Source organism: Tenrec ecaudatus, chromosome 1 (assembly GCF_050624435.1).
Source record: "Tenrec ecaudatus isolate mTenEca1 chromosome 1, mTenEca1.hap1, whole genome shotgun sequence".
Taxonomy (NCBI): domain Eukaryota; kingdom Metazoa; phylum Chordata; class Mammalia; order Afrosoricida; family Tenrecidae; genus Tenrec; species Tenrec ecaudatus.
Genome location: NC_134530.1, coordinates 301,908,335 through 301,936,181, shown reverse-complemented (window position 1 = coordinate 301,936,181; position 27,847 = coordinate 301,908,335). Strand labels below are relative to the sequence as shown.

Here is a 27,847-nt window from a genome sequence, read left to right as displayed (position 1 = left end):
CAGCCAGAATACTCCTTAGAGGCAAGGATCAGGAGTCAGGAGAACCGGGTCCCTGGCAAAGCAGTTAGGCGGCACTGAAGAGGAAGCCCTTACATAAATGGATATTGACAGTGACTGCAACAATGTGCTAAGGGCATAGGAGCAATTGTGATAATAGACCATTGGGATTTTGGAGTAAAGCCATGCCATCCTCTGCAGACTCCCCCTTTGAAAAACAGCTGTTGGCCTGTTACTGGGCCTTGGTGGAGACTGAACGCCTCACCATGGGCCACCAAGTCACCATGAGGCTTGAATTACCTATCATGGACTGGGTATTGTCTGACCCATGTAATCATAAAGTTGGACATGTGCAGCAACACTCCATTGTTAAATGGAAGTGGTATGTACGAGATCGGGCCAAAGCAGGACCTGAAGGAACAAGTAAGCTGCATGAAGAAGTGGCCCAAATACCCACAGTCCACTCCTGTCACATTACCTTATTTCTCCCAGTCTGCACCTATGGCCTCCTGGGGAGTTCCTTACCATAATTTACGTGAAGACCAAAAAAGTCATGCTTGGTTTACGGATGGCTCTGCACGATATGCAGGTGCCACTCGTAAGTGGACAGCAGCAGCACTACAGCCCCTTTCTGGGATCTCCCTAAAGGACAGTGGTGAAGGGAAATCTTCCCAATGGGCAGAACTTTGAGCAGTGCACCTGGCCATTCAGTTTGCCTGCAAGGAAAAATGACCAGATGTGAGACTGTATACTGCTTCATAGGCTGCGGCTAATGGCTTAGATGGATGGTCAAGTAATTGGAAAATTGGTGACAAGGAGGTGTGGGGAAGAGGTATGTGGATGGACCTCTCTGAATGGGCCAAGAAAGTAAAGTTAATTGTATCTCACGTGAATGCTCATCAAAGGGTTACCTCTGAATAGGAGGACTTTAACAATCAAGTGGATAAGATGACACGCGCTGTGGAGACTGGTCCTCCTCTTTCCTCTGCCACTCCTGTTATCACCCAATGGGCACATGAACAAAGTGGGCATGGTGGCAGGGAAGGAGGTTATGCATGGGTGCAGCAACATGGACTTCCACTCACCAAGGTTGACTTGGCCTCTGCCACTGCTGAGTGCCCCATTTGCCAGCAGCAGAAACCAACATTAAATCCAAAATATGGGACCATTCTTCGGGGAAATCAACCAGCAACTTGGTGGCAGGTTGATTACATAGGACCACTTCCATCAATGTTTTGTTCTTACTGGAATAGACACCTACTCTGTACATGGATTTGCCTTCCCTGCACGTGATGCTTCTGCCAAAACTACTATTCGTGGACTTACAGAATGCCTCATCCACCGGCATGGCATCCACATAGCATTGCTTCAGATCAAGGAACTCACTTCACAGCAAATGCAGTGCAGCAATGGGCCTATGTCCATGGAATCCACTGGTCGTATCATGTTCCTCACCATCCTGAAGCTGCCGGCTTGATAGAACAAAGGAATGGGGTTCTAAAGACACAATTACGGTGCCAACTAGGTGGCAACAACTTGCGGGGCTGGGGCAATGTTCTCAAGGAAGCTGTATATGCTCTAAACCAGCGACCAATATATGGTGCTGTGTCTCCAATAGCCAGAATTCATGGGTCTGGGAACCAAGGGGTGGAAGCTGGAGTGGCACCGTTCATTATTACTCCTGGTGATCCACTCGCAGCATTTTTGCCTCCTGTCCCAGCAACCCAATCCTGACAGAACATCTAATGACCCAGACCCCTCAGGAATGAAGGTCTACGTCACCCCACCAGGCAAAATTCCACAGCCAGCTGAGGTGCTTGCCAAGGGCAAAGGTAATACAGAATGGGTAGTAGAAGAAGGTAGTTCTATCTATCAGTTAAGACCATGTGATCAACTGCAAAAGCGAGGTTTATAATTGTCAGTGTATTTTCTTTATATGCGCTTATTGAATTTCTTTCCTTTGTTCATGCATAATATGTCAGATACAGTTAGATTCAGTGTTTCCATTTATATATATATATAAGATAGATGTTTGATGTTAAGTATAAGTGTGATTTCATTAATATCTGAAATTATATATGGCTAAAGAATTGTGTATAGGGTTTGTATTGGACAGGGTTCTCTAGAGACAAACCAGATTGCTAGTAATTATATATAAATATATTTATAAAGCTAGATATATAATTCAAGAAATGAACTGTTAAATTACATACAGATAGATAATACAAGAAATTAACAGTTAAATTATGTAGCAGTGAGACACTAGCAGTCCTTTAAGGTTTGAGAGCTGCCAGTTGCCAGTCCCCTTCTGTAGAGAGAACTGGGCTATATATATCCAGACAGAAAACAGCAAGGCCGGTCCCCAACTGTCATCAACTGTTGGTCCCCAGCTCCAGAGACGAACATTCCAATCGTGTGGGCTTAAAGGGACCTCAACTTACAGTGGGGCCAATTTGGCAAGGGGCGGATTGAGGTAATTAACATTTATTGTGCCAACATGGCCAATGAACACATGTGATATTAATTGAAGGGCGGAGAGATAAATGGCTTGGCGAACCTTGCTTTTTCTGTCTCTTGCTCTTTGATCATCGGACCAGTGTGCGGCTGCCTTGCTTGTTCTTTGCCTCAATTTGCAAGATACACTACTGTGGGACACCTAACCCATGGACTATGACGCTGTAATTTGAGGTTCCTTCAAGACCTGCTTTGCCACAACATTGGAATATACATCCGTTGAGCTGGGGACTGTTGGACTCTGTCATCTGGCTGACTGTTGGTGACCTGCCTTGCTGTTTGCTGCCTGTGCCCGGATAGCCTGAATTGCTCGACAGAGGACTACCCAACGGCCCTCAAGACTTGAAGGACTGCCAGTGTCTCACAACTGTCTCATGGGAGTGAGTTGCACTGAGCCATTTGTACTGCTTTATGATCTGATTAACTGTTTATTTCTTATGTTATCTATATATATAAATATATATAAAATTATTAGTGTTCTAGTTTTGTTTCTCTAGAGAGCCCTGTCTAACATAGGATGGCACAGGTCTGAGGAGCTCTGTTTTACACAGGGTCTCTCTGTGTCAGAATGGATTCAATGGCCCCTAACATCAACTACAACAACAACAATGCATCAAATTATATGAAGAAAAACTGACAGAATTTCACAAAGAAAAAGATAAATCCATGATCCCCTGGGAAATTTTACCGCATCTCTTTCAGTAATTGATTGTTCAAGATAACACAAACGAAGTGTAAGAACGCATGGCACCTTTTCTGAAGTGTTATGCACGAGGCCATGAGGCCAGAAAGGGGGCAAAGGTCATCCCAACCGCCTGGTGGCCCGACTGCAACTGTTGGCCAGCTGTCAGAGAAACTGCAGATAATATAGTCCACACCCTGGACAAGCCCTTTGTAAACTCAGTCACTCGCGGTGTAAGAAGCATCTGCATGGGCAGTCTTGAGAACAAACTGCTAACACTAATAAGAAGGTCTAGCAAGACAGATGACGGTTCAGAAGGAAATTCCTGTTTACTGGTAATCAACCACCAGCAGCTCCGAGGTCGAAAGACTGGGCTTTCTACTCCCGTAAACAGCTAGGGCCCCTGGAACACACAGGGGGTCAGTATGAGTCAGCATGGACTCCCTGACAGCGAGTCTGGTTTGGTTGGTAATAAACAATCAGGAAAAAAAATACAGCTCAGAAAAGAAATACATGGACATCTCAACCCAACATGTAAAAGTTCCTAGAACTATTTTTCCACCACTGTCTGGCAGTCAGGAAGCCCTAGTGGTGTAGGGGGTTACTGGTTTGACAGCTAACCTTGAGGTCAGCAGTTTGAACCCATAGCCGCTCATTGGAGAATGATGGGGGCTTTCTGCTCCCCAAAAGATTTACAGCCCTGGAAACCCAGAGGAGAACTCTACTCTGTGTGATAAGGGCTGCTATGGTTTGAAAGCTGCTACCTGGCGGTGAGGTGGGTTTTGTTTACTTTGTGTGTGTACTGTGGTGGCTCCCGCGTTGATCTGATGCCAGTGGCCCCACAGATCCGGTGGATTTCCAGACGAAAGACCGCCTAGGACGTTGTCATAGGTAGAAAAACCCCATGGCTCACAACAGAACTTTGACTGGCAGGCTCAGTTTAGCTATTACTCACTGCCCTGGAGCCAATGCTGACTCAGATTCTCTGTGGATTTCTGAGACTAACGGTTTAGGGGAGTAGAAGTTGAGCTGCTGGTGGTTTCAAACTGCTGATCATGAGCATCGCAGCCCAACACATAACCATTGCACCATCAGATCTCCTTGGTTTAGCTAGGCGCAGAGAAGATCACGTGCGCAGTAGAGGCCTGGTCCAGGTTTGGCAGGAAGCAGGGAGCGAAGGGTTAGGGACTTGGGGGTGGAGCGTCCATTAAAAAAAATCTAAGAACCAGACGAAGGTGGCGGCTGCAGGGCACGGGGAATGTGCCACATGGGACTGAACTGGTTAGTTTAAAATGGTTCGGTGTGGCTTCCACGTGCATTCGGAGCGGGGCGAGGGGCGAGAGGGGAAGAGAGAGAAAGAAAAAAAAAACTGCTTAGGGGGGGTCTTCCTTTGCCCTGGAATCTGGAGAGGTGTGATGACCTGGCTTCTTTGGTGACGCCCACAGGGGCAGGCTGGGCGCTTGGGGATGCAGCTCAACCTCTCTCAGTGGGATTTGCCTCTGCCGCCTTTGGGGTCAGGCGGGAGAGCATCTCGTAAGCAAGCGCGGATTGCAGGGCCCCAGCACCCGCCGCGCGCCGCCCGGGGACCGTGGCCGCTGCCACCGGGCGGCGGCTGCGACATTCCCGCCGGCGGCGGCGGCGGCGGGGCCAGAGGCGGGGCGCGCAGGGGCGGGGACGGGGACGCGGAGGCGGGAGCTGGAGGGCAGGCACGGGCCCGGGGCGCCCCAAAGCGGGGAGGGCGCGCCTCCAGCTTCCGCCTGGCGGGGGAATCCCCGGTCGCGGGGTTCCCGGGGCTGCGCGCGGGGAAGTCCCAGCGCCCGCGGGTACAAGAGGGCCGCGCGGCGCCAGCGCGCCCGCATTCGGCAGCCAGAGGCAGACGGCACAGCGCTCCGGCCATGTCGCGCGGCCTCCAGTTCCTGCTCCTGAGCTGCGGTAGGACCCGAGCGCCCGTCCCCCCTTTCCAGCCCCCAGCTTCCCCGGCACCCCTGGGCCCCACTGGCTCACCGAGCGCGCTCTGCTCTCTCTTGCAGCCCTCAGCCTGGCGCCCGCTGCGCGGAACATCAGGGTGGTGTGTTCGGAGGACGTGGATTTGCCGTGCACAGCCCCCTGGGACCCGCAGGTCTCCTACACAGTCTCCTGGGCCAAGGTAAGCGCCTTGGTGACCGTGAGCGTGGGTTGGGTCTCTTCCGTTAGGAACCGCGGGAGCCTGCACCTTTAGGTTGGCGACATACCTGAGCTGAGAGTAGGGAGGGCTTTCCTGAAGGAACCCAAGCCCCACACCCTCCCTTCCTATCATATTCAGGTTCAAGGCAGACTTACTTTATTCCCAAAGCAGAAAAACTAATCCCCCAACAAAGCTCATTGTCATCGTCTGATACCTGATCACAGCGACTCATGGGACAGTCGAACTGCCCCATAGGACTGTGATCCATGAGTTGCAATCAACTACATGGTAGCGTGTTTGTTTGTTTGTTGGAACAAAAGTTAGTCAGCCTGGATTTGACGGGCTTGGGGTTGAAGGCTGGGCTGTGTTGGAAAAAGCTAGGAAGCTTGCTGGGGGACTTGTTCAGCTGGGGGTGAGAAGATGTGGTCGTCTGTTACAGTCTTGCTAACCCTATGGAGCCAGTGCTACTGTGTCTTAGTGTGTGTGTGTGTCCTTATGAGTAGAATGACTCCACAGTCTCTGGAGGCGGTCTGGTTTGAACTGTGGACACCCCCTCCCCCGCCCCACTAGCAATGAGTTTATAAACCACTGCTGCGTTCCCACTGAGTTATTCCACTCCGTGTTCCTGAAAGATGTCCTGGCAGGAGCCATGGCTCTAAAGAAGCTCTCTGCCCTAATCCAAAATGGACTGGATTCGTTCAGCAGGTGGTTGGTTGTCTGTGGGCCAGCAAAAACAGCAGCAAGAGCAGATTTGTACAGGGGACTGTCCCCGGGCTCCCGGGTCTCTGTGGTGTGTGGCCTCACAGCCATCAGTGGGGGCAGGGGGCATGTGAGGGGCAGGGCTAACACTCCCTGTTTCATCTGTGGAAGTTTTCCAGCAAGCATTATTGTCCCTTTCTGGGACACCCTTGGCCTGGCCTGCTCCCTGGCAGGCCCCTCACGTAGGTGGTGCTACGGGCTCAGGCATGAGGCATGTGTGGGAGGCCCAGTATCACCATCCCTCCTGGAAGCAGTGAAGGTTGGAGTTCCTCTGAAGGCTTTTTCTAAATTCCTTTCAACTGGAATGTTCTCGGATGCTAAGAGATTGTCATTCTGATGGCATTCCAAAGCCAAGCACCTTTGACAGCAGCACCTCCCTGTTAAGCCTAAATGAATGTGATTTCCCAGCCTCCCTCAGTGGCTCTTACTGATTTGCCATCCTCGATTGGAGAACTCCCTGCCTTTATAGCTTTCCACAAAATGCATTCATCTCCCCTGCCCGCCATGAAGGATGCTAGGAGACCCTGTCTGGGCACTGGCCGCTGCACATTGCAAGGCGCCATAGTGTGTGCATGTGTATGCTCCTTCTCAGGCTGAGGTCAGTGGCTGACCCTAAAGTCGTGTGTATTCTGCAGGACGCCCAGCGTCTGCCCGTTATTAGGAAGGAGCTGAGTGAATTCAGGCGGGTGCCCCATGAGTTACGCACCGTGGAGCTGGTGCTGCCGCCCCGAGGCGCTCTACTGTGGGTGAAAACCAAAAACAGGCTGTTGCCATAACTCTTCCATGCCACCGGGGTTTCAAAATAATCCATCCAAAATTGTTCTCCGAGAGGGAGAGACAAACTGGTTTGGAAAAGACAAAGGAGTGTTTGCCATATGAAAACTGTCAGAGGCCGGAGGCAAAGGTTTACATACATTGTTTGTTTCCGTCCTCCCAAGACTTAGGAGGTCAGTACTGCTGCTAGACCTCCTCCAGACAGGGAGAGAGCGGCTAAGGAGCTCACATCCCTTGCCCACTGTTAGCTGGTTAAATGGTGGGGTTGGCATTTCATCTGGGCATCTGAACCAGATCCTAAGTTGGTGGTCTCTCTTGGGATCTCTGTTTTCTCTCTTCGTTTCCAACGTTAAAGGAAATGGACGTATCCTTGAACTAGCTGGCCAGGGAATTGGTTATCTTAAATCAGGCAGAATATATGGAAAGACCATCCTTCTAGAGAGTAATTAAAAAAAAAGGCGGGGGGAGAAAGGAAAAGAAACCCATATTAGTGCCCCCAGGAGAATAATTAAAAAGTACTCAAGAAACCAGAAGATGACATTTTGGACTCTGAAGTTCAAACGGTTGTCAAGTTAAATCTTCTTGCCCTGGACCGTCTGGAGCCAGGCAGTAAACCATAGCGGTTAACCTTTGCTTTTTCCTTGGATGTCAGTTGATGATGTAACTCTGTCATGTATGTGGTATGTGCTTGTTTACTGGACACGGTTCTCGCTTGATTCACCCTGAGAATCTATCAAAAGTCTGTTAAAAGTAAGCAAGAGAGGAGGAAAGCCAGAGGCTTCAGGCATCCTGTTTCATCTCATGGTCCATGGCATGAAACAAAACCAGTTGCCACTGAGATGGTTCCGACTTACGGCGACCCCATGTGGGTCAGAGCAGAATTGCGCCCTATGGTGTTTTTAATGGCCGGGCTTTTTTGGGGGGGGGGGCAGGGGGATGTGTCACTAGGCTTTTCTTCCAAGGCACCTCTGCGTGGCTTTGAACCTCCAGACTTTTGGTTAGCATTCAAGTGCACTAACCGGTGTGTGTCACTCAGCATGATTGACGAATCACACTAGCATTTTAAAAAGCAAACGGGGATTGGGTGGGGTGGGGGTGGGGGGGCTAGCAGGCAGTGCTGTTGCCAGTAGAGGAATCAGGTACCGTGAAAGTAAGGCTTACTGTGCCTAGCACTTCCGAACAGCTCGCAGAAGAGCCTGCAGGTATTTCTTGCTCTCCAGCCCAATAACTATGTTTTTACATCGGTTGTTTGCACAGCCACAGTGGATTGAGGGTTCTGCCAAGGGGAGCTGCGGGGCAGTGCTGAAGATGTGGCTTCTGGTCATCCCCCCACTACTTTCTTGTAAAATGCTTAGCTGAATCAGAGAGAGAGAGAGAGAGAGAGAGAGGGGTGTAGAGCGAGTGGGGAATTTCAAAGCGGAGACCATTGCGAGCCTAGTGGAGCTCAGCTCGCTCCATCTTCACCAGCGTACCCCTGTAACACCCCATTTCTGTGCGCGGCAGAGGACAAGTAAACCAGGGGCTCTCCTGGAGGGGTTCTCAGCGGCGACTAGACTGAAACACGCTCCGGCCAGCTTTCAGGAGCTCACGATGATGGTTGAACAGACTCTCAATTTCAAATTCCAGTTCCCTCTCCGTCCTCAGGCACTGTGGAGCATCCTGCCTCTGCCCATTTGGCACCGATGTGTTGTTATTTGCTGTGCAGGTGACTCGGACTTGTGGAGACCTGAGCACAGCAAGGCCAAACGCTGCCTGCTCTGCCTGGGCTGCATGGCCCTGGGTGGCTGTTCAGCCTGCTGTGGTGGTCACTGTGCTTGTCAGACCTTCTCTGGAAGTTCCTTGCTGGCCCTCTGCTTTACCAAACACAAACGAGTGGTGGGCACGGATTTCTATGTGAGCATAAAAGGACCCGTGCAAGCCATATTTTCCCCTCAAAAATCACGTAGCTTTAAAAAAATCCCCTCAGAACAAAGGCTGTCCAAATATTGTTCCTAAAAATAAAGAGGAAACGATGTCCACTCTATTCTTTGTCAAAGACACAGGGGCATGGGGATTCAAGGGGGCTTGCTACAGACATGATGGAATAGTGGGTTACAGGTAGGGCTGCTAACTGCAAGGTCAGCAGTTTGAGACCACCAGCCACTCGTTGGGAGAAAGACAAGGCTGTCTGCTCCTATGACAAGTTGCAGTCTTGGAACCGTAAGGGCAGTTTTGCTTTCACTATAGACATGCACAAAGGTCTCGGGCAGCCCCACTCCTGCTCACCCAACTGCCCTTACCTATGGACAGGTGTCCTTCTGACTGAGATCCAACAAAGTACCCCCTCTGGTCCCCTCCTAATGTACCTTTTAAGACAATAGCGGGGCTGTACTGTGGGGTACGTGACAGGCTACTGATGACAAGGTTAGTCATGCAAGCCGGAAAGATGAAGCCAGGGACTCAGTGACAGCGGGTGTGGGCTTCCCCGGGGGCGGGGGGCGGGTGGGTGGTAGGGAGTAAGATTGAGAGGAGTCCCTGGATGGTACAGATGGCTACTGTGCTTGGCTACTGATGGGATGGTTGGAGGTTTGAGCCCACCCAGAGGCACTATGGAGGAAAGCCCTGGTGGCCGGCTTGTCCCAAACCTGCCATTGAAAACCCAGAGGGAACCAAGCCCGACACACGGAGCCACCAGGGCACAGAGTCACCTGCATAACAGCTGATGGGGGTTGAGTATCGATGGAAAGGTAATTACGTTTGTCAAGGTCACCGTGTAATCAACGTTTTCTGCTTTGTGAAATGTGGCGCTTCTTGGGGCAGGTATTTTGAGAAACTAGGCCGATAGGCATGGGTTCATCCTGTTTCTCCCACAGCCTGTGATCTTTGGCTAAATTCTCCTCTATGCTGCATGCTGGGAGGAGCCACATCCCTTAATGGGAGCCCTTGTGGTCCCAGCTCAGCATCTCCATCCTCGTGGGAAAGGGCTTCTCTCAGGAGACTACATGGGATTTGGAGAGAGCACAGGGCAGGATGCTGTGCCCAGACCTGGCTGGTGTTAGCTAATAATAACAAACTCTCTGCCATCGAGCTGGTGCCAACTCATTGCGACCCTCTAGGACAGGTTGGTGAGCTGGCCCCGTGGATTTCAGACATTGTAATGCCTTATGGGAGCAGACAGCCTCGTCTTTCTCCTGTGGAGCTGCTGGTGGTTTCAAACCACCTACTTTTGGGATCGCCGCTCAACTCGAGTAATAAGCATGCCATAAGGAGGGAGCTATTTCTCACAGAGAGGCAGGGCCATTGTGTATCCAGCCTGGAGCTCTGACCGGCTAACCAAGTTGATGCAAAATGAAAGAGGATCTACAGCATTACCTCTGGATGACACTGCGGGGGTGAGAACAGAGATGTATCACAAGACAAGTGGCCTTTTAAGATGATTCCCAAGGGGAGAGGAGAAGGGGGAAGTAAGTCTGATCTCAGATTCTGGAGCAGAATTGAGAAGCATCGCTCTGGCAGATGGAAGGTCCCTGTGCAGGGTTGTTTGACTCACATTAGCAGTAAGGGAGCACCCATCAGCCTATTGTGCTGTGGTGGAGTTTGGGTGGCTGGAAACTATGCCATTGGTGTTTCAAGTACTTGCAGGGTAAGAAGATGAAGAAGACTAGGAGGAAATATGCTTGGCCATTTGCTCCTGAAAACTAGCCCATGAAAATACTATGGATCCCAACAGAATATTACCTTACATGAACCAAAAATACTCAACAACTTGATTCACTGACATCGAGAATGTTCTGACTCAGAGCGACCCTAGAGGACAGGGTAAGAACTGCACCTGAGATGGCAATTCTTTACGGGAGTAGAAAGCCCCATGGTGCTCCTCTGAGGCCATTGGTGGTTTCAAACTGCTGACCTTGTGGTTGGCAGCCCAACATGTAACCACCCTGCCACCAGGGCTCCTGCTGTTGTCTTATATAGTTAGACAATATCTAAGACACTGGGAGTTGAAGTCTCTAGGTTGGAAGACACCAGGGAATGGCTCCAAAAATGGTCTTCTGCATGCTAGGATTGTGGGAGTGGTACTGGACTGGGTGGGGTCTTATTGTGGTGTACATGAGCTCACCACTAGTTGGGGGCCAACTTGATGACAACTAACAACAACAACCATGGTAACACGTGTAAAGCTGTTAGAGACTAGGCATAAGGTTTCCCTGGAGTAACCTCCAAAGTTGAAGGCCATTCACCTCCCTTGCCCATGAAGCTGTCTTCCATGTGCGTTGCTAAAGTGTTATTGGGATGAGTTACATTTTTCGTCTTGACCATCTTGTGTAGGGAGGCCTGTGGTACCGTGACTTAGGTGTAGGACACAAGGTTGGTGGTTCAAACTCACCAGGCACTCCATAAGAGAGAGATGAGGCTGTCCCTATCTAGGGCTGAGAAACTGTATCTTGGGTCTCTGTGAGTTGGCATTGCCTGCATGGCAGGGAGGTGTGGGATGTTTTTTGCTTGTTATTATAATGAACCACCAGACAAGGAGCACTTAGCCCAGCGTACCTAGCTACACTTCCAGAATTCTAAAATGCCACCCATTTGGAGTTAGGATTAAAGACATCTTTTTAGCATAAAGTAGAAACATTTCTATATATGTGTGCATGCACTGAAATGTTGAAATATGGGTGTGAGCATGTCCACATTAAAGAAAAATCATATTGTCCCCATTGGTACCTACACCTGGATCAAGCAGTTCTCAGGGGGCCAGTCAGACGGCTGGCCGAGGAAGACATAAAGCTGAGTTTCAGAGAATCTCTTGTGTTTACACTGCCACTGTTCAGTAAGGTGTGGCAGGCTCTGGGCCTAGCAGTGCCCTCACCCCTGACCCCTAAGCTCGACAGGGAACTTGGGCACTAGAAGGCTTTGAGCAACGACATAGAAGCAGACATTCTTAGGCCTTTGTGCGGGACTCCGGACGTAACTAGCGGTGTGGAGCGGACAGACACACAGCAGACGGCCGAGCGAGGACGGTAGAGGGAGGCTACGGTCAGCTTGGGAAGACCCTTGGATGCTAAGCTGTAACGGCTTGAATTTTTTCCTTCCCACGACAAGGAGCCATCGAAGCTCTGTAAGCAAATAGAATAAGATTATGAGGAAATATGCCTCAAGACAAGCACCCTGGCCGTGGTGGATGGAATATGATCCACTGGTGCTGGAGAATGGGTCCCAAGGGGAGGCTTCATTTTTCAGCAGAATGAAGCTGCTAATCAAGTGCCCTGACATGTGAATTCATTTCTTCTTGGAGCCCAGGGTTCCCCACGTGCTTCCACAGAGAAGTGGCTATGGTGCAACGTGCCGGAGAAGGCTCAGCCAGATGAGAATGGCTGGGCCTGGGATATTCCATGAAACCGAGCAACGTTGCTGAAAATTAGCTTGCAAAGGGGTGGAGGGCAGTGGGGAGAAGTCACCTGAGGTAAGCGGGGTGGAGGGGGCGGTGGAAGATGACTGTTTTCCATTAGTAAAAGGGGGAAGTAGGTCACATGAAGACTGGATTTTCCTGCATCTGTACTTGGATATGTCACTGCAGAAAGAGGAAGTTCAGAGACGGTTTCCATGACGTAAAGGAAGGCTTTATGTAGGGCCTGATTCCCTAGAACAGGGGTCCTCAAACTTTTTAAATGGGGTCAGTTCACTGTCCCTCAGACACGTTGGAGGGCCGGACTAGAGTTTGAAAACAAAACAAACTATGAACAAATTCCTTTGTACACTACACATATCTTATTTCAAAGTAAAAACAAAACGGGGCGAAAACACCCAGCAGGCTGGATAAATGTCCTTGGCGGGCCGCATGGGGCCTGCGGGCCATAGCTTGAGGACCCCTGTCCTAGACATTCAAACCTGGAAAAGAGACTTCCTCCGATCTCAGTCTGCTTCAGGACAGAAGCAAAGGATGGGAGCTACCGTGCTGATGACTAGCATCAGTCATCCCCCCCCCCAGCTCTCCTGTGATCGCCCCACGTTTTCTACCCATAGGCCTTTGTGCAAAGCAGGGCACAAAGATCCCTTGACAGTCACAGGCATGTTTTAGGTTTTTCCTGTTCACATTGGGATGTACCGTGTGGTGGTAGTGGTGTGGGGTTTCTGACTCAGAGTGACTCCATAGGACAAGAGTGAACAGGTCCTGCGGAGTTGTTTATGCTGTGAATTTTAAGGGGGGCAGGTGGTCAGGTCTCTTGTCCCTCAGAGCTGTGGGCAGTTTCGAACCACTGACCTCTCTAAGGGCTCCTTTGCACCGTGTCACACTGGTCCAGATTTGGGAACCCAAGGCTGGTCGATCGTTCTCGACATCTTCTCGGAACACGAACTGGTGTATTGCATGCTCTTATCTTGTCCAGTTTCTCCAAAGGAGCTCAGATTCAAGCCCAGGGGTTATGTCTACGTGAGGTCTGTCACTGCGTGCTCAGTAAGCTCGTGGACGTACTTGCAGCGCCCTACATGTACACATGTCGCAACATCCTCTGCCACACCTGTGCTGAGTCATTGATGACGTCCCATCCACGCCCCTTTCAGCTGACACGCCTACCAGCATACGCACTCGTGTTGGTTGTTGCTCGTTAGTGCGGGATGATGTGTGGGACAGCACCCTCTCTTTGTTGCCAGTCACTCTTGTGCACCTCGGCCTTTTCCTTCACCCAGGTTAATTCATGCCTCCTTTTTAGTTAGTGATTTCCTCTCGCCTCTCCTCCCATCCTTGGCTTCCACCAGGAGGTTTCCTTCTGTGTTTAAACCTTTTCTTTTTTAAAAACAAAAAAAACAACATATTTCAACAGTTTTATTGGCACCTAGCTCACATAGCATATGATGCAGTAGTTAGGCGGCCTCAGGCATTAAGTGTCCTTTTGTCATTGATTCGGCGGAAGGTCCTTTGGGTTCCTCGAGGGTGTGAGGTGCTTTGCAGATTCATCGCTGTTCACCAAGGGTGCGGTGTGTGCGATCGTTTATCCACACATCTGGTATTGGGCGCATGGATTGTATCTATCTTTTTGCATTTGTGAATAATTCGGTGAGGAACATGGGCGTACCTACAGCGATTTATGTGATGACTCTGATTTCTCTAGAACACAGACCTGGTGGTAGGAATGCGGGATCACCCGGTATTCATAGTTCCAGCTTGTATGGAAGTTCTATGTAATTGTGCACAGCAGCTGCGGAATCACCGTGAGTCGAAACTGACCAGGTGGCACAAACAACATCGTTGTCTTGGCGCTTTAAACATTGGGGATGCTAGGGCTGTTCTGGAGACCCCGTGATTAGAGACTTATGCATCCCTTGATCTGAGAATGTACCTTGTCGGAGAACATTCCTAGAGAGGAGACTGGACGGATTGGACCTTAGGAACAGCTAGGTGAGGGATAGACTAGGAAGTTAGCTCCTAGATAGAACTATTTCGCTCCCGGTTTTAAAGCATTTCATTTGTAAAAACAAACAAACAAACAAAAATGTTTTTGTGTGACTTGGGTGAAAGTTTACAGAGTACTCAAGCTTCCCAGTGAACAATTCGGGAGCATTTGGTTTGGTGACATTCCTTGCAGTCCCCACACTTCCTCCACGCGTTTCCCCTTTCCGTTTGTCCTTCCAGGTGGGTTTTCTCCCATGGTTCTTAAGCGAACTCTGTGCGGTGTTGCAGGTCAGGACACAGACTCTGGGAAGACGAGTTTCACCAGAGGCGGCCCTGCTGGCTCTCAACTGGTGAAGCTGGCTCTCAACTGGTCACAGCTTTAGATGCCAAAGGCGGTGGTGCTCTGTCACCAATTTCATGATGTCACAAATCCACTCACTCCTTCGCTCAGCGAGTACTTGTTGGCTCTTTCTCCTGTGCAGAGCACGAGTGAAGGAAATCTTGGATTGTGAACAGCAGAGGAACAGCAGCTGCAGGGCTTTCGGTGTGATGGGCATGCGTGCGGGCGTTGGTCTTCGGTGATACAATTAGCACTCCCAAATGGTGGCACTTCCATTGCCACTCCCAGCTCTGGTCAGTGGAGCTTGCAATGCTGAGCGGGTTTCAGTGGACCATCCAGACGTCAGGTAGACTAGGAAGAAAGGCCTGGTGTTCACTTTCTGAAAATCAGCTCAAGAAAGTCCTATGGACCACAGCCTCCCAAGCTCCACCCAATCACGAGGCTGGTGCAGGGCTGGCCTGTGTGCTTTGCTCCCTTGTGTGTGGGGTTTGCCACGGGTAGAGGGTCTGCTTGACGGCAGCCTTCCACGGCACCACGCTTGGCACTGTTGCTTGGGGTCCGCACGCCCGCCACAAACATGTTCCCACCAGCTCTGTGCACTGCAGCCACCCGCTGGACCGAGAGGAGGCACCCGCTTGAGCGCTGCTTAGACAGCTGACCCAGGGCAGACCGAGCTATGGGAGACGTGGGCTTTGCTTCCAGCGCTGGCCGACTCCAAAGCCTGTGCCGCCACGGTGCGTCCGACGCTTCACAGCCGTAAATCCAGCTCTGTCTGTTAGACCCGGTACCTTTCAAAGTGGAAAATCGTTTTTCTAATCAAAGTACACTTAGAAAAAAGCGCGACGTTAATGCTCGCACGTCCGACCCTCATTATGACAGCCACCTCCCAGCCAAGCTATTCTGCACGTTATAAAGAGCCGTTTGTATGATGGATGGGGATTCTATTGGCATTTTAATTGAGTTGGAAACCCAGGTACATGAGTGTTAGTGCACAAGAAACGCAATCAAAGGAAGCTGCTCAGTGGGATTAGAATCCATCAGAATAATGTAGTGCCACATCCCTGCTTTTAATAAAGTTTTGCCAAATTGTTCGGTGAAACAGCTACATGCATATTATGTATACACACATTTTTCTACTTAAAAAAAACTTTCTTTTAATTAGCTCTGTATCACATTCTTAACAGAACTACCCCAAACCCCATTGTCACTGAATTGATTCTGACTCAACAGCGGCCCCACCTTTGGTTTAAATCTTTATTTTTCCCATGTGGAGCGGCCAGTGGATTTGAACTGTCGGCCTTGTGGTTAGCAGACTAACACCTAACCCACAGTGCCACCAGGGCTCCATCAGTGTGTGAAACATTGTGATTGAAGCGTGAGAACCTTTTCCTTGCTATCAGGGTGGGTCTGTTACCCTCTTGTATCCAAATATGATCGTCTAACTGGCTAACTGAAATGTGGATAAAATCATGCATACTCTTTTAAAGCACTGGCCCATCAGAAGGTTGTTAACTGAAGCATTGGTTTGATTCCAGCCATATTTCATGATTCATCTTCTTTTATCTAGTTCAATTGTTTTCACTATGGAAAATAACCCAATTTTATTCACACACCCGTACTATTAGTACTTGTGTTTGCTGTATTCATGCATCATTCAGCAAACTAGAGAGAGCTTATTTGAATGTAGGGCTTGTGAATTCCTACAGGCAAAATATGCATTTTAGAGAGACCGTGGCTATTTTAAGTGAGTTAGTCCAGTTGGGAGCTTTGGGATGAGTCCAAAGTTTGGAGACACTCTGAAATAGTATATCTCAACTTTGCCCCCTTTTAATTCTACCAGAGAGATACACTTGGAAGCCAGAAGTCGCCTTGTGGAGTGTGGATTTTTATAGCATTGCTGGGATGGATGTTTTGGGGAATTAATTTGCACCAACCATTTTGCGGTTTAATGCACTGCACTGTATTAATGTGGCGAAGTGGCAGGGAGTAGTTCCCATCAATGATGTTTGGCCGGGAATGAGTCGGAGGGCGCCTTTTGATATAGATTACTATTTCCTAGAATGAAGGCCTTTGCAGAGAGACAGTGAAACACTTTGGGATTTGGAATGGTTCGAGCCGTTCTTGCCAGAGGCTGATTTCTGAGCCAGCTCAAGTGTTCCCGAGACCCCATCAAACAAAGCCAAGTTAGGGATTGTCCACAGTGCATTTGTGCCATTTTCCTCGTAACGAAGCGGTTGCTTCTACTTCTTAATGCTGCCTTGACCACACCTAAGTCCCCAGACACAGAGCCAGAGTTCAAGGTAATGCCCCAAGCGTGTGTGTGTGTGTTTGGTCCAGGAATGCTAGCTCGGCCCCCAGTTCCGTTTTGAGCGTGTTGTATTAACAGAAACTTGTACAACTAGTTTTGATACTCTAAGCCAATCCTAGATTCTTCAGACAGAGGCAAGGGAGAAGGCCTAGAAGGAGAAGAGACCCATATCTAACCCAGAGTTGTACAGGCAGTGCCCTTGGCAGTGGAGTCTCTGGGTGTGCAAGCAGTGAAGACACTTGCCTGCCAACTGAGAGGCTGGGAGGTTGAGTCCAGACAGAAGAGCCTTGGAAGAAAGGCCTGGCGATCCGCTCTGGAACAAACGGCCAGGGAGAGCCCTGTGAAATTCCACTTGGACACAATCCATGGGCTCCTTCTGCTGAAGTGTTAGCTGCTCATTCTCATGGCCGTGGCTGTTGTTAGTTGCCTGGCTCGGCCCTGACTCTCAGCGACCTTAGGGGTCACAGAATGAAGCGTAGCCCAGCTTTGCCCCTTCCTCACCATCACCATTGCCTGAGTCCCCTGCTGTAGCCACTGGGCCAGCCCTTCTCCTGCGGGCCTCCTTTCCTTGATGAGCCTTCTTCACCAAACGCAAGGTCCTTCTCCAAGATCGGTTTCCCCCCGATAGCATGCCCAGCTAAGGGGAGCCAGAGTCTCACCATTTCCGTTTCTGGTTGTATTTCTGCAAAGGCAGGCTCCGTGTTCTCCCTCCCGACAGCCCAGGGGCATGCTGGGGGTTCCCAGCAGTCCTCTCCACGCCCCATCTCTCAGCAGGAAGCTCCCTGGACGTCTCCATGTTTCACTATCATCCGACCGATGGCGAGCTTCCTCGGGGTTCTGCATTGGTCTTCCACACCCCCCCCCACACACACACACAAGTGTGACCTTCTAATGACCTCACTCTGCCTTTGCTTTCCCATTGGAAACTCACGGGAAGCCCATGGAAATCTGACCGTGAAACAATCTGCTTTTTGTTGCTGTGGCTGCTGCCGCTGCTGCCTCGGAGTTTGCACGGGATGTATTCCCTGCAGCTAGGCAGAAGGTCACCGCAGGCAGACCTCGCCCGGCCACCCTCGCTCCCTCAGGAGACTCCATGTGACCAGGCCAGCTTGATGTAAATACGCGTCTTGCTTATATTTCTACCAGCTCCATGGGTCTTACTCTGACTGTCAGCCGGGCCTCTCAGAGCTGAGCGAGGGGCCTTGGAATAGGAGGGAGGGCAGGCCCCCAGGAGACGGGCAGCGCTTTAGAGCCCAGTGGTTGCCGCAGCCCAGCGCGGGGTCTCAGGGAGACCTCTCGCGGACAGGGGAGCTGAGTGCAGTTTGAGGTTGATTAAGAAAAGCCGAGGCCTCTGTGTGGCATTTGCAGACACAGGGACGAAATCATCAGCTCACACTTGCCTCTGCCAGTGCAGCTGCCTGACCTGGAGGATTCCGGGAGCCATCTGGAAGGTTCGAGTCCGTCCTCCAGGGAGTACTGGGAAAAGGTGGGGCCCAGGAAGGAAAAACAGCAATCTGGGACTCGAGTATTTAGGCTTGGTGAGGTTGGACCAAAAGAGCTCATCGGTGGGTACCAGAGTCAGTGGGATGCCTACAGTTTCCTCTAGTCCCAGGGTGGTGAAAGCGTGAATGGACTCGGCTGTTACTTGGCAGCTCGGCCGTCCCACTCCACCCAGAGGTGCCGCTGAAGAAAGGCCTGATGACCCACCGCTGAGCCCTCAGCTCTGCACAGTCTCGAGCACAGTTCTGACCCGACACACAGGAGGCGCTGTGAGTTGTGTTAACTGGACAGTAACCTGTTGTCTGTTTTTTTTATAAGTTTCACAGTTCATTTTTGAAAACCTAAGGGCCATAGCTCTTTGGCCTCCCAATGACATGCTCAGGGGGCCTTTCAGCCCAAGAAAGAGATCAGAAGTGAAGTCAATATTCCTGGGGGAGGGAGCCTGAGAAACCATCTGTCTCAGCCCAGTGCTGGGAGGGGATGGAGCGGGCTTTCCTGCAGGAGCCATAAATCTGCCACCAGATGTCTCTGTCGCCCAGTCTATAAACACTCCAGCCAGACCTGGGGCCCAGGGCCTCATCGCACCCAAACATAATAAACGAAGCCCAAAAGCTGAGGGGGTGTGCTCATGGGCCGACGGGGGAGAAGGAAGGCCCTGCTCTTTCTTTTCTGAGCTGCCTTGCAAAGTGCTCCCCGAATTCCCTGGCCTTTTGCCACCCTGCACTGATTCCAGAAGAGATGAAATATTGGCGTGTGCAGCCCAAGGGACTGGTAGTGAGGCAACCGTCTCTCCGCTTCCCGAAGGTGCCCAGGGGGCTCTCACGGTGCTGGGACACTTAAGGAGTGCCACCAAGTCTGGACTTCCTCCCTGTCGGTCCCCAGCCAAGCAGCGAAGGACGGCTCAGTGACGGGCAGGATGCAGGTGTTGTAGGCCCACAGAGCACCTCCCTTCAAAGAAAGTGCACAGAAAGCAGTGATTTTATGTTAGTGTGGAGGAGCCCTGGTGGCAGAGTGGTATGTATTGGGCTGCGACCCGCAAGGTCAGCAGTTCGAAACCACCAGCGGCTTCATTGGACAAAGATGGGGCTTCCTGCTCCTGCAAACATTTATAATTAGAAACTCACAGGGGGGCAGTTCTGCCCTCTCCTATAGGGTCAGTCTGAGTTGGCATGGCCGCGAGTTTGGTTTGGTTTGGTTGGGTTTGGGGTAACTGAGTTCTTGAGCCTGCTGTCTGCAATTGGTTGGCCATGGGCTGCTATCCCACAGGTTGGCAGTTTGAATCCACCAGCAGGTCCTCGGAGTAAAGCCTGGGGAGGGCTCTATAAGGAGCCCGGTGAAGAAGACCCTATGGGGGGGGGGGTCTCTGCCACTTTCTAGCAAGTGGGCTCTGTAGCGAATTGGGGATCAACTCGATAGCATTTGATTGGGTGGGAGGGGGTTTAACCATTTTTTGAAGGAAACACATTTTAATGACAAGATCACCTAGTGAATTAATTAGGCCACTAACCATAGGCAGATGGTGAATGTGATGCGTGCCTCAACTCTGCAGTACGGCATGATGACAAAGCTCTGGCCGCTGGCACCACCAAGAAACCCTACTCAAACTGACTCACTGCCAGCGAGTCGATTCCAACCCACAGCGACCTTGTAGGACAGGGTTTCCGAGACCGTAAATCCTTATAGGAGCAGGAAGCTCCATCTTTCTCCCTTGGAGCAGCTGGTGGGTTCGAACTGCTGACCCTGTGGTTAGCAGCCAGGTGTATAACCCAAACCAACCATGCTTGTTGTTTTGATAAAAATGGTACCAGACCCAGTGAGCCTGGTCTGACCTGGCTACAGTGATTTGAGCTGCAACAGGTTTGCCACATCCCACTCCATCTCCCAGGTAGGACAGCTGCTGCTGCTGCTGCTTTTTAAAAAATTGATCTTTTTTTTTTTGAGCAATTTCAGGTTTACAGAAAAATGGCACGCAAGTACAGAGTGCCATCCATGTCTTCTCCCCACTACTAACAGTTTTTCCTCTTGTTAACATCTTACGGGAGCGTTTGTTACAACTGATGAGCCCGTATTGATACATAGTTATTGAGCCGATCCCATGGTTTACTTCGGGCTTCCCTCTTTGTCTTGTACAACCCCATGGTTCTGACAAATGCATGCTCAGTGTCCGTCCTCACAGTATCACACAGAAAAATATCCCTGTCCTAAAGATGCCCCTGCCCCATCTGTTCACACCCCTCCCCCTCCCCCCTCCCCCCCCCCCCCAGCAGTCACAGATCTTTCCACTACCTCTATAGCTTTGCCTTTTCCAGGCCATTCTATCGTTGACTGGCTGCTTTCTCTGTTCGCCAATCCTCTACGTCTTTTGGAGCCTGGGTAGCTCGTGTCTTCTGACTGCTGCTGAGCGTTCCTTTGTGTGGATCCAGCCATTCCCTGGGCAAAGACATACGGTTTCTTTCTGCTTGGGGCAGTTTTAAAGAAAGGCGCTGTCAGCAATCACTTTGGATTCGTTTACTTCTACTGTGATTTGTATCTTGACGTGCTTTTCAAACCCGATGGCTCTGCCGGTGGGGCATTGGCTGTTGACCACAGAGTTGGTTGTTCAAACCCATCAGCCGCCCCGCGGGGTGCTAGCTGCAGGAAAGGGATCTTGACTGCTGGGAGTCGGCGTTCATTCAGCAGCAGTGGGTTTGGGATCACCCGATCTGACCCGTGAACTCTCAGCTGGCCCTGTTCTCAGCCGCCTTCCAGCCTCCGGTGTGCTGCATGGCCACCGGTGAGCACACAGAAACAGATGTCACGCCCAGTGGCCACACAGTTGTCCCTGACTCACGGGTGACTCCACAGGTGTCAGAGTTAGACGTGGGCTTCTTGGGGTTTCGGTGGTGAGATTTGGGGAAGTAGGTTAATGGGCCTTGGCTTCCGGGGCCCTTCTGGGTGGAATCTAACTAACCACTCTGCAGTCAGCTGGTGGGTACAGTCCATGTGGACCCAAGGACTCCTTCCAAGAGGGGGTGGCCTCCCTTAGCTGCGTCTCTGCAGCTTTTGTGTTAGTTGGCTGGCTGTCATCTTGTCCCAGCCGGGGGCCGGGCTCCCCAGATAAGCGTGTAGTCACTGAGTAGATGGATTGTGTTTGAAGAACCCAAGAGAGCATTTCCTTCAGAACAACTGGCTTCAGAGCCGAATTCAGTTATTCATAATAATCCTCTTCCGCAGCGACTCTGTCTCCTGGATGTACCGTGGGGGTGGGGGTGGGGGATACAGAGCATCTTCAGACCCGCCTGGATCTTCCCAAGATGATAAGTCCCTGCAGGGACTTCTGAGATTCTCAACTCGCCCCTCAAGAGTCGCGCACCCCAAATTCCATTGTCTTGTTGTTTTAAACGTTGTTGTTGGTAGGTACCAGCCAGGCTCTTCCCTCCCAGAGTGACCCTGTGCACAACAGAACGAGACGGGGCCTGTGCCTGCACCGTCCTCACAGGGACGCCTCTGCCTGAGCCCATCTTGCAGCCACTGTGTCCGTCCGTCTCATTGAAGACCTTCCTCTTTTTCGATGCCCCTCTAACTTTACCATGCATGATGTCCTGGTCCAGGGACCGGTCTCCAGACAACCTGTCCTAAAATCCCGCCTAGAGTACGCCAGGTGAAGTCCTAGGAATCAGGGTGGGTTCTGCGGAAACCTGGGTGCTGAGGTGTAGCGCCTGCAGCTTCTGATGCGATGTGGTTCTCTCTCCACAGCTGACGGAGGCGGGAGCACAGGCGCTGGAGGCGCCCCAGGAAGACGTGAGCATCAGTCAATGGTCCCATTCTCCGAAGGAGCAGAACCGCTCCCAAGAGGCCCCCGGCGAGAAGCTGTATTCCCTGAAGATCCGAAACACTACCTCCTGTAACTCGGGGAGGTACAGGTGCACTCTGTGGGACCCGGAAGGGCAGAGAAACCTCAGTGGCACTGTGACCCTCAGAGTGATCGGTGAGTGGCCTGCTGCACTGCCTCAGTGCATACAGAAAGCCCTCTCGTTCGGAGCCCGGTGGGCAGCTGGGGAGCACTCATTTCTGCCCAGACTGCAGAGTTCTGCAAGGACGCCGCTGGGTTCTTGTGTGGCTCTCAAAGTATGTCCCTTGTGTTTGACGCTTGTTAGCAGCTGACGCTCCAAATGGCCACTCTGGCCTCCCTGATCTTCAGGAATCCTGTTGGTGGGGTGGTTACCCGTTGGGCTGTGATCCACAAGGTCAGCAGTTTGAAACCACCAGCCGCTCCCTGGGAGAAAGACGGGGCTTTCTGCTCTCGGAAGGAGCTACAGGGTCGGAAATGCACAGGGCCAGGTTACTCTGCCCCACAGGGTCGCTAGGAGTCTGCATGTCCCTGGCTGTCAGTGAGTTTGGTTTTTGGTTTATGGACTCTGAAAAGAATCGGACCCAAGATGCTTACATTGAGAAGAATGCAGCTAGTGTTTCACTGCCCCCAGGGAGGCGGGGAGATGCCAGTGGAGTGTGGAGTGTTTCACGGTGCTGATATTACCTAGATAGTGATGTACACTGACACAGGCTGAGCTCTGCATGTATGTGTAAATATACACACTTGATACATCCTTCCACCGCCAGCCCTTCACCCTGTGTCCTTTGTCTTCGGAACACTGAGTTACATGGAGCATGAATCTGCTGGCCCTCCATCGCCCCCATGAGAGCAAGTGCCTTCTCTGTTCTGCCCTCTGCTGGTCCCCTGCACTGTGCAGACACGGGACGTGAATCTGCATGAAGGCAGCCCTGCTGTGGAGTGGGGGGTAAGGGGGGTGTTAGTGGTGGAGGGGGGTGTTGGAAAGGAAGTAGACAGAGAGTGCGGTTATTTCCTGGCCTTGTGGGAAGGCAGCAGAGCCCACAGCCTCAGTTAAGTAGGCTCTGAGTCCACGGAGATCCAGGCCAGACACTAGGTCTTGCCACTCAAATGAGACTTGGCTCTACAAGCCTTGGTGGAGCCCGAGGCCTCCATCCACGGGAGGTTACTGCTGGGACCATGGCTCGCTTGACACCTTTCAGTCTGAGTCTCAGATGCTGGTGGCAACCCATCCCCAGGCTATTGCGCACAGTCTTGAATTCAGTGTCAAGGTCGACGGTTCTTGCGACCCCTCTCATCATCTATCTGTATCCCATCTGCTCCGACCTTGCTGTCCAGCAGATTGGGGTAACCCACCCTGGTCTACATACAAGGCACAGCAGGAGGGCCTGGGCCCTTTGTGTCCACTCCGAGCAGAGCACCTTGATCCTCCTGTCCCATCTTCTACGTCCACTTCCTGCCTTGGTGGCCAGACTTCACACGTCTGGCGCTTAACGCCAGGAGGCCTCGCCTGCCCCTTCTCAGATCCTGGAGCCCTCCTGAGGACAAGACAGGATTCCAAGCAACTCTGATGCAATTGACTAGATCATGGCTGATTCAGGGATGGTGGCTCTTCTCGTGTGGACACCAAATAAAAGCCAGGACACAGGGGCATGTGGAGTGGCGGCAGCCTGGGCCTGCCGGTGGGCTCTGGCACTTGGGTCTGTGGGCCGGGTCCCTGGATGGCACCCTCAGAGCAGTCTCTGGGTGGCAGGCGGCAAGGCCCAGTTGTAGGTGCCTCGCCCCTCTGCTCACTGTCTACTCTTTCTCAGTTCTTGCTGTAGATGCTCCTTGGTGACACGGCGCCCTTGATGGTAGGAGGGTCAGGCAGGCAGGGCTCTAGAAGGTAGAACCAAAACCATGTTTACTCTCCGGGAGAAAAACCCTGTATATGACATCCTATCTTTCTGTTTTGTTTCTAAGGCTGCCCCAAGGCGCACCAAGAAGAGGGGTTTAAGAACTACAGAGCCGAGCTGGTGCTGCTGCTGGCATTGGTGGCTTTCTACTTAACACTCATCATTTTCACCTGTGTAAGTCTCCTGGCAAAGCCACCTCTGCGTTTCCCTGGGGACCCCCCTGAGTAGGTTCTGTCGCGAATAGAGGGCGCGACTGCTTTCTGAAACCCAGGCTAAGGGAAGGCGCCTGGTCTGGGGGAATCACCACTGGCAGCTCCCGGGTGTGTTTTTGCTGTGCATGAATGTAGGGAAGAGAATGCGAGGTAGTACAGGGAGATTTCAAAAGCTCCATTGTCTTCCTGCTCCACGGTCCCCCCCGGGTTTGGAAGTCCCTCGCTACGGGTGCTGGAAGTAGGAGAAAGCTGAGCCCCGTGTCCAGTCGGAGGGATGCGTTTATGACTCATAGTGTCCTGCAGGACAGAGTAGAAGTATTGCTCCCTGGGGCTTTGGAAGCTGCAGTCGTTATGGAAGCAGACCGCCAGGCTGTTCTCCTGCAGAGCAAGTGGTGGATTTGAACTGCTAACCTTTTAGTTTGCCATCAAGCGTTTACGTGCTGCACCACCCGGGCTTCTGACGCATGCAAAGGGACCCTGTTAGGCACCATAAGGCCTAGTGCACAGACAGGCCAGCTCCAGAGCAGATGCGTAGCTCCTGCAGAAGGTCCACTTGCTCTTCACATAGTAGCCAGGACACACCAGCCGTGAGTCCAGCTCCTCCACCTTCCCTGGAGAGGTTTCCTATTGGCGGTTTCCTCCCTGGTATGATTGGTACTTCCGTCGAGTAATCCCGAAGGCTGAAAATAGCCCCACTGCCCCCCAACAGACAATGGGTGTATAGAAAGTAATGGAGTACTGTGCATTAGCTCTGTCATGAAGACAAATGAAATCGTGCCACCTGCCCTGACAAGAGGGAACTTGGCCAACATTATGCTCAGTGAAACAAGCCGGTCACAAGAGGACCAGTGTTGTGTGGTTCCACCTCTAGGAAACATCTAGAACAGGCGAAGGTATAGAGACAGACACAGTTACCAGGGTCTGGGGGAGCGAGGAGAGGGCTTTTCTTAGGCAAGGGGGGTACTGTGTTTGTTTGGAGTGATGAGAAAAATTGTAACTGGATATTGGTGACGGTAGTATGACGTGGTGAATGTAATGAATGTTGCTAGGTGTGCACTTAGGCCTTACAGTTTAACCCGTAGGATGATTTGCACATGAGAAGATCATGAGAAATGCCAGGAATTAAGACTTAAAGAACGAACGGCCTTAGTTTCTTATTTGCACATGCCTAACCTGGTGACACCACGTCACCGATAGAGCCCTCAGGGAAGGGCAGGACCTGGGCTCGCTTGGTAAGCGAGTGGCTCTCCTGCTCAGAGGTTGGAGGCACCGGAGGAGCGGTGCAGGTCCAAGTGGGTCCGGCGGTGAGTGTCCTGGGAGCGCCCAGGGCGCGCTGACCTGCCAGCTCGTGGAGAGAAGGGAGTTCAACTAGAGGTGACAGGCTCATGCATTTTTCCAGTGATCCATTTCTCAACTTGAATCCCTTTTTCTCCCCCTTTCATTTTTCAGAAATTTGCACGACTCCAGAGTATTTTCCCAGATGTTTCTAAACAGGCCGTGGAGCGAGCTTTTCTCCCTGTCAACCCCCAAAATAAGTGTTTGGGGCCAGACTTGAGGCTTCCGAAGACAGAAGTGGTATGAGCAGGAGCTCTGTGGATTGATTTTCCTGACAGAGGGTTCTTTAGCTGGGTCCATCTTCCATAATGGACAGGAGGAGAATGGACCCCTCCCCTCCCCCAAAGATGGCCTCCTGCTATGAAGTTCTTCCCCCGGCTGAGACATCTGCAAGTGAGGCTTCAACACCATGACGTGACCTGGTCACATGGAGTCACCACACAAGATTCTCCAGTGCTGCTGCGTCATGGCTGCCACCTTAGATCTGTTCAGCTCCCTGGTCAAACTCGTAGACCATTTTCAGTCATATAAAAGCTATGGGGAGATCCTGTTGTGGGGAAGGGTCTTGAGAAATCCGAGTGCCCTAAACTGGCCCCCCAAGACAGACTCCTGAGGACAACTGTCCTTTTCCGTGTCTGGAAAACTTCTCCTTGAGTTTGCTGTGTTTTGTTGTATTTGCCCAGGTGTTTTCTGTCTGGGAGAAACGGACAGGCCAAGCTGTGAGACAGTGGGAAATATTTGCCAAATAATTTCCTGGTGTGAAGGCCCTGCGGTTACTAAGAAGTATTATGTGTACATAGAAATAACGGGTCAATGAACTGTTCTCCAGCGGGGCCATTTCATCTGGGAACGACATCCGTGGAGAAGCAATAAAGCAGAGGGCCGCGTTTATTTCTGTATCTGTGTCCTTGACAAAGAAGGGGTTGTGGTTTTTGTTCTCCTCTTGAAGACTGTGTCTGTAATTCGGTCCCGCTGTTAACTCGTGAAGACCCAGAACATGGAGCTTAAGAAGATGGCAGAGACTGACCACAGGAGTAGAAGCTCCTTTAGTCACCTGATGGCCCTTACATACAATCTGGGGCCCAGCCCCAGTTTTCCCACTACCTAGCGGTATGAGCTCGGATGGGTTCCCATGGTTCTGTTTTCTGTTAGTCAACCAGAAGCTTGTTGGGTGTGTTGATTGAGATAATGTCTGTGAAAATGTTTTGGAAAAGTATTAAAGCACTATCCAAATTGGAAACCCCATTGGATCATTTTTGTTGTTGTGCCTGTGATGATGTTCTGGGCATGGGAGAATGCCTTTCCTTTTTCCACGTTTTTCCACAATTCCAAACAAAGAGGTCTACAGAGAAGAATTCTCAGGGTCTTCTGTCTGAGTTCCTTAGGAGGAAGTGAGGGGGCAAGTTCACTCCTCTATTCTTGGACCCCAAAACACTCAGGGCACAGGGATCATCGGGTGGTGGGGGGCAGGGGGGCCCACAGTAAGTCGCATCGATATTTTGGAAGTTGTTGGGTTTCTCTTATCAAAACTTGCCCCCTTTCCATCTTGTGTTTCAGAAGAGATATTATCCCTTCAGTTGTGGATGTGTGTGGGGCCCCTGCTGATAGTCGAGAGCAGAGTCAATCAGTAGTACCATATGGATTTAGTGGTTGGGGCCCTTGATCAGAGCTTCCTGGGATTAGATGCATGCAGAAGACTAGGGACTATTGTCCTTGCCTATAAACTACGGAGAGAAGATTGGGGAGTGTGCTTAGAGGTCTACAAGCTAGTTTGGGAGTCTGAATCCAAGATGGAACCGTGGAGAAGAACGATCTCTGATCCCTTCCCCAGAGAGGGAAGTTATAGATGTGCAGGACCCCTTCCCAAGATGCTCCCGAGTCCAGCCTAGAGCCTAGCTGCTCTCTGTCTAGCCAGCATGTGATGTGTTTGAACACATGCTGGGCCAGAGAGGAAGGGAAAAAGGGGGTTTCTGCAGGCTCTCGACCTGGGATTCGTACGTTGTTGTTTTCACTCAGGATCCTCAAAAGGGTCTATGACCTCCCCCCTAAGACAAGGGTTGTGACTGGTTGTGACAGTCATGACAGCATCACTGGTGAGTCCACTTTGGACGCAATGGCTCTTTGCAAAGAAGAATGTACACGGAACACCTCTTTTCAAGGCTGGCGATTCCC

At 51.3% G+C, this 27,847-nt stretch overlaps 1 protein-coding gene across 1 annotated transcript; it reads left to right on the top strand.

Moving 5' to 3' along the window:
- Positions 1-4,898: 4,898 nt before the first annotated feature.
- CD83 (CD83 molecule) lies at positions 4,899-26,910 on the top strand. The gene is made up of 5 exons (XM_075532455.1): positions 4,899-5,125; positions 5,224-5,339; positions 22,140-22,371; positions 24,196-24,302; positions 25,790-26,910. Exons 1-5 carry the CDS (start codon positions 5,089-5,091, stop codon positions 25,919-25,921), a joined length of 624 nt encoding a protein of 207 aa, XP_075388570.1. The 5' UTR covers positions 4,899-5,088; the 3' UTR covers positions 25,922-26,910.
- Positions 26,911-27,847: the final 937 nt, after the last annotated feature.

Bases quoted from the DNA above. Each gene is read 5' to 3' on its own strand.
- CD83 (XM_075532455.1), top strand. From the start codon at position 5,089: ATGTCGCGCGGCCTCCAGTTCCTGCTCCTGAGCTGCG. The intron at 5,126-5,223 runs GTAGGACCCGAG...TCTCTCTTGCAG, and splicing joins GTTCCTGCTCCTGAGCTGCG to CCCTCAGCCTGGCGCCCGCT. The intron at 5,340-22,139 runs GTAAGCGCCTTG...CTCTCTCCACAG, and splicing joins ACACAGTCTCCTGGGCCAAG to CTGACGGAGGCGGGAGCACA.